Source organism: Protopterus annectens, chromosome 9.part0, assembly GCF_019279795.1.
Source record: "Protopterus annectens isolate FY-2018-M chromosome 9.part0, PAN1.0, whole genome shotgun sequence".
In the NCBI taxonomy this organism is placed as follows: domain Eukaryota; kingdom Metazoa; phylum Chordata; order Ceratodontiformes; family Protopteridae; genus Protopterus; species Protopterus annectens.
In genome coordinates this window covers 1,331,319,149-1,331,325,449 of record NC_056743.1, presented here as the reverse complement: position 1 = coordinate 1,331,325,449, position 6,301 = coordinate 1,331,319,149, and the positions used below count along the sequence as shown (strand labels likewise).

Below are 6,301 nucleotides of genomic sequence, written 5' to 3'. Positions count from 1 at the left end.
GAACTCCATTACTCTTTTCAAATAACCTGAAGTCATGGGAAGAAATGTATGCAAAACGTACACCACTCATATGTGTGGACTTGATAAAAACATTACATTCAAATGGTGACTCACTTTCTGTTTGACCTACTAGCACTGAGGAAGAGCTCATATCTGGGATGTTGTTGACATTAGTTCAACCAGCAAAACAGGTACAAGAAGGCTGTAGAGGTTGGGAGTGGGTAATCCAGCAGCACTCACTGTCTGTCCTTTTCCCAGTGGAAAGTGTTTGTCCATGTGTGTGCGTATTTGGTGTATTTGTATGTGTGTGTGTGTGTGTGTGTGTGTGTGTGTGTGTACATGTGTATGTGCGTGTACGTGTGTGAGTGAGTCTTTTGGGGGTAAAGGTTAAACAGATAGGTGTAAGGGGAAGTCTCTCTGCCATCAGGATGATGATATACTAGGTCGCTCCCTACCTCCTTTCCATCTCCTGTGGAAACTGAGGAGGTTCACTGAAACATGACACATGGCAGACGGTAGTTGGAGGACCAAAAACCCAAATGCAAAGAAAAGAAATGCTGATTCACTTTATTTTATTCAGCATTTTTTGTTACCAAAGTTAAAGTAGGGTTTTATGAGTACCATTTAGTGAAATCCTGTAATAATGAAAATTAAATCATCTTAGTTACTCAAATGGAAAGGGGTTTGTGAATTTTGCACTGCTATGTTTAAAATGTAACTATAATATATTTGTATATGTTATTATTACGTAGTATTATTACACTTAATTTCAATCCATTTCCTAAGTGTATTTTCACATTTTAAAATATTTTTAAAATATATTTTAATTAGATGTGGTACTGGGACAAGTAGGGAATGATTTTGAAAGAGGGTTGCTTGTAATCTGTAGTTGTGTATAACTGGAGTCGGTATATTTAAGTAATGAATTGTATATTGGGAGTAAGGAAGGCTTGTCACCGTTTAAAAATGTTTAAATTTTGTTTATTTTTGTGAATTTAATTTATACTGGGTAGTCAATTTTTCTGATTTTGCTATTAGCAGTGTCAGTTTTGTTCTGTTGGTGTAGTGACGAGAATCTGTTTCCTCAGCTGAGATACCCGAAGTGCTGTAAAGTTAATTGAACTGTCTTTGAGTCCACACAATAAAGAAATAGCTTTCTCTGAGTCTCAACCTGATTTTCCAAGAAAAAAAGCTAATACAGTAGTCCATGCATGCTGTAGGTTATATCAGGCTCTTCTCAAACTATTGCACATGTGTGTGTGTGTGTGTGTGTGTGTGTGTGTGTGTGTGTGTGTGTGTGTGTGTGTGTGTGTGTGTGTGTGTGTGCGTGTGTGTGCGTGTGTGTGCGTGTGTGTGTGTGTGTGTGTGCGTGTGTGTGTGTGTGTGTGTACATTTGCACACATTTCCTTTGTGGTACACAGCAGAATAACTTTTAAACCAATCACATCTGGCATGAAGAAATCCATTAACGTTTCAAGTAATGATCAAAGCCATGAAACAGAAATTCTGTACTTCTTGTTACAGTTTAATATATAATTGACGAGGAATTACATTCAGTTATTTTCAGTAATGTTTTTCAACATTTATAACAAAAAACTTGATATAAAAACATTATTTGTAACCTTGTTTTTTTTACAATACCACTCTTCTGCTCCTGTTGTGATGTTAGCATAGAAAAAAACAACAATGTGGCATCTTGCAAGAGGAAGTATGTGGCTAGAAACAAGCATGAGGTAGTCTGAAACTGTTAAAATAACTTTTGCTGCATTAGTCAATATTCGGCAGCTGAACTACAGTAGGAGGGGGTGGTGGGTGGTGGATGGAGACTATAACAATAGCCAGAACATAATCGGTGCGAATCCTGTTATTTCCAACATGCTGTTCTCACAGGGATCTGGTAAAGAAATGCATTGAGAGATAATGCCTCCATAACACCGTGAATAAAGTAATGATTGTATTGCATGGATTGGTATGAATAATCTATCACATACTGATAAGCTCTCAGGGGGATGTTTCTAGGGGGAGAAAAAATTATTGTAATACAATGAAATCTTACAGGCAGAAATAAAACCTAAAAGATTTTTTTATCAAATCTACAAAAGACAATGCTGCCTTTTGTATGCAGTGGGAAATAGTATCAGGTTTCTTGTTAACTGATTTTACATGCTAGTGCAGGTTTTATACTAATGCAGACTGTTTATGTTGACTGAGTAGGTATTGGCTTATATTTGCATTATTTATTGAGTGTGACATAAGTGTTTCCATGCCTAATAAAAAAAAGTAAAGCTGTTTTGTCACAACATGTGTCATGTTTTTGTAAGTGATTAACAAATACGGTGTAATAGTTTAGTCTGTATCTGCCCCCTACCCTTTTATGTTAACTCCCACTTTTCTCACTGTAAATGAATGAGAATAGAAATAGTCGAGAAGACAATGAACCTGACAACTTTGACCTTTTCATGGGGAGGCTGGTCACATCAAAGGCTGGCTGGTGTGTGGAGTGTCATCAAAGGGCTTCTAGACTATATAGGCCTGCAGAACTTTCACTAGCAGCAGAACAGTGTTGCAGAGCTCATCTCAGAGCAAGGAGTATCTGTTCTTCAAGAAGGAGTTTCAAGTGGCAAAGAAACAACCTGCAATGGGATGGTACAGTACAAATATGGCCTGGGCTTGCTATTTGCTATTTTGGGTTTATAATGGAAAATCTGAGTCAATTTTGCCTTCATATGAGAAGAGTAATGGTGGTCCACAGGAATCTCAGCAACATCTAAAGCGACTGACATCAACAGTGGGACACAGAGGAAGCCCCCAGGTACTGAGGTACCCACTTTATATGATGCAGCTTTACAGATCTTTCAAAACAGGAGATAACTCTGACATCACATCTGACAAGAGCTCAGTTTTGCAGGAATCTGATACAGTTCTGAGCCTTATTGCAAAAAGTAAGTATTGCCTTTCTACACAGTATTTTGGAAAGTCAAAAATTGTAATGTTGTTTGTTCCCAAACTACTGAAGTAATATTTTTGGACTAGTATCTACATGTTCCTGCCTGAGTCTTTGCAGACTTTGCAAGATCTGAGGTGTGAAGAATCTAATTCCTTAATTAAGGTTGTGTATTGGAGCCCAGACGTCTGTAGGCATGAGGCCTCAGTTGCACCTCCAATCCACATCTTTCTATTTTGACATTTGGCTCATAGTGGGATGGACAGGGAATTGTTTATCTATCACATCTGTTCACAGAGTGCTTGTGTAACAACAGAGAGAAAACACATTAGAATACACACTCTTAAGTATAGTACAATTCCCAGCTGCCTTGCACCCAGAAGTAACCTGATTGTCACTTTTTTAACTTCAGAGTGGTTAGAGCAGCAGCTATTCAAATATCCTGTTCATGACTGAAATGAAATAATACAGGCTTCCAGAAATGCTGTCTTTATGTTTGGAATTTGGGAGCCTGAGTTTGGCGTACTGTGATTTGTGTGATCCTTTAGAATATTAATCTGTCCTCAGTTCACCATGTCAGTTAACATTATTAACTTTTAATTCACAAATGTCTATAATATGAATATAAGCATTTCTGACTGGCAATATATAATATAATTAAGTCCACTTTTCAGAGGACAAAAATAACAAATCAAAATTAAACATAAACATACTAAATGATTTCAAGAAAAAAAGAAAGAAACACTGACTGGCTAGGCTTGTAAGGGCTCTTGAGCCATTAGCCTAGCAATCTCCTATGAACCTAACATTGCATGGCTAAGTTTTTATTTATTTATTTATTTATTACTATTTCATAACCAGGTAAGTGAGTTGGTTTGTTGACTCTTTTCAGCGACAACCCAAGCTCAAGCATACAGTCATTTGGAAATCTATTGTTCATTTATTACTATTTGATAACCAGATAAGTATCTAGTCTGTTGACATTTTTCAACCACATCCAAACCTCAAAGGCAGAGCATACAGTAATTTATCAATATATAAAATGTATAAACGTACAGTAGTTTATCATAAGTACCGCATATAACAAATCGTGCAATCAAAAATAATTTCAAGGAATCGTTTCAGTCAAGACACAGTAATATACATATAGATATACTACAGTTAATACAACTATATAGAATATAAAATTATTATAAACAATATTAGACAGCATTATGTGAAATATCAGGTAGTAAGTATTATAGTGTTAACAGCAAATTGGGAGATAGGATTTAGTGAATAATGGCTAGGACCTAAACTACAGACAGAGTATAGTTTGAAAAACATGAGAGGCTTAAAAATATAATATGCACAGTAGAACCTGTAATGCAATTGTTCTTCTGTATGGTGAAATTAATTCACACGTATTGCACTGATAAAAAAAAAAAAACTATGACAGTCCTCTGGCCAGGAACACGCTGCTAATAGTGTGTGTGTGTGTGTGTGTGCACGCGCTCGTGTGTGCGTGCGTGTGTGTGTGTGTGTGTGTGTGTGTGTGTGTGCACGCGCTCGTGTGTGCGTGTGTGTGTGTGTGTGTGTGTGTGTGTGTGTGTGCACACGCTCGTGTCGTGTGTGCGTGCATGCGTGTGTGTGTGTGTGTGTGTGTGTGTGTGTGTGTGTGTGTGTGTGTGTGTGTGTGTGTGTGTGTGTGTGTGTGTGTGTGTGCATCATTTCTAGAAAAGACACTGTTACTACTTGGGTCTCAGTCCCAGAAAGAGTGTATTGTGAGTGTTTGCTTATAAAAGCCATGCCCCTCTGTTTCTGCACATCTACTTTAGATTGCCAAAACTATGTAAATGCATGGGATAGAAGGCAGTGTCAGATGTTGATGATATGGTCAGAAAAGAGGTTTGCCCACGAGAGACAGTAGGGACACACACATTAACATGGCCATTTTCCAGAATCTGAATATCTGATTATCCAGGTAAAAAAAAAAAAAAAAAAAAAAAAACTTTCCCTAGTGGATTCTTTGGCAGCTGATTAAATGCATTGAATAAACAGGATTTCATTGTGGCATCACTTTAATTGTGTGGTCCACGGTAATGAAATAATCGGTCAGAATGTACGAATGCTACAGCTGGTGGTACTTGTTGGTACAATAATACCAAAATAAGCTCTGTTAATTTCAAGGCAGCGATGTATAAGTCATCATTACAAAGAAATAAAAGTGGTTAAAAAATTTTGCCTGCATGAGGAAAACAATGAAAAATAAAGAATATCAGGTAATTTGGAATGCACGTAATTCAGGAGATTCCTTGGAGACTAAGAGTATAGTAAAATATGACTAATATTAAAACACAGTGCTCCTTTCACACTGAATTTTGAAATTTTTTTTTACATCTTTCCTGTCACTAAATAGTTAAGAGTATGTGAAACGATAACCCCATCGATATGATAGTACTAAAGTAGCAGAATAAAACAGTTTGAAGTAAAGATTTTTGGTTCCATTCAGATATCTTACATATAAAAACGGGTATAGATAGATGGATGAAAAACATATAAGGACCAAAACAGGGAATTAAAAAATGATTTAGTTTTCCTCCACAGTATAGTTTATTTTATAGTAAGGTCAGAAAGAGCCCTCCAGTCTGCAATGACAGATATAATAATAATAATAATAATAATAATAATAATAATGTATTTTATTTTCTTAATTGCAATACACCTCAAATACTTAAAACCAAATCATGTTATGGAGAGAAATAATCACCATGAAGCCAGAAGATACGTAGACTTAGCAGAATTACTTGACGGGGTGAATAGTTTAAACGTATTTATGGGGACTGTTGATCATTCTAATTTACCAGTAAAATATTTATAAATTATTTAACGCTGATGTTTTCATAGTCAGTTGATGGTAATAGACAAAAACTAATACATTTAAGTAATACTGAATTAAATATAGCTGGCACTGGATTGCTTGTGTTTCTGTTCTTAGATGTGGACAATGCAGTTTAAAGCAGTTCTCATGGAACTTACCTGCAGTCTGGACCACAATATTACTCAAGATTTTAATACAGTTACTTAAAAGATCAGCCATTGTTTAATTAATATATAACCTGTAAAAAGAGCAAAAATATATTGATTACTTATTCCATAATGAATTTAAGTAGGGTGATGCCCATAACATTTTAGTGCACCATTACAGACTGTATTACAAAACATAGGTATCTGTAATTGATCTTAGTTTACCAGCACGTGTATTTTACACTTTAGTTTCAGGCAATATTTCCCAGAGTATGCTTATTATATTGGTTCTGCAGTATATTTATTCTAGATTATTAGTTTGAATTCATGTAATATTGATCCCATGATGCA

At 35.9% G+C, this 6,301-nt stretch overlaps 1 protein-coding gene across 1 annotated transcript in view; it reads left to right on the top strand.

Moving 5' to 3' along the window:
* The first annotated feature begins 2,659 nt into the window (after positions 1–2,659).
* The window catches only part of LOC122810670 (nodal homolog), a 42,313-nt gene continuing 38,671 nt past the window's right edge, over positions 2,660–6,301 (top strand). Inside the window, exon 1 of the mRNA XM_044082239.1 lies at positions 2,660–2,942. Within this exon, the coding sequence (XP_043938174.1) occupies positions 2,660–2,942 (283 nt within the window). The remainder of the gene's footprint in view (positions 2,943–6,301) is intronic.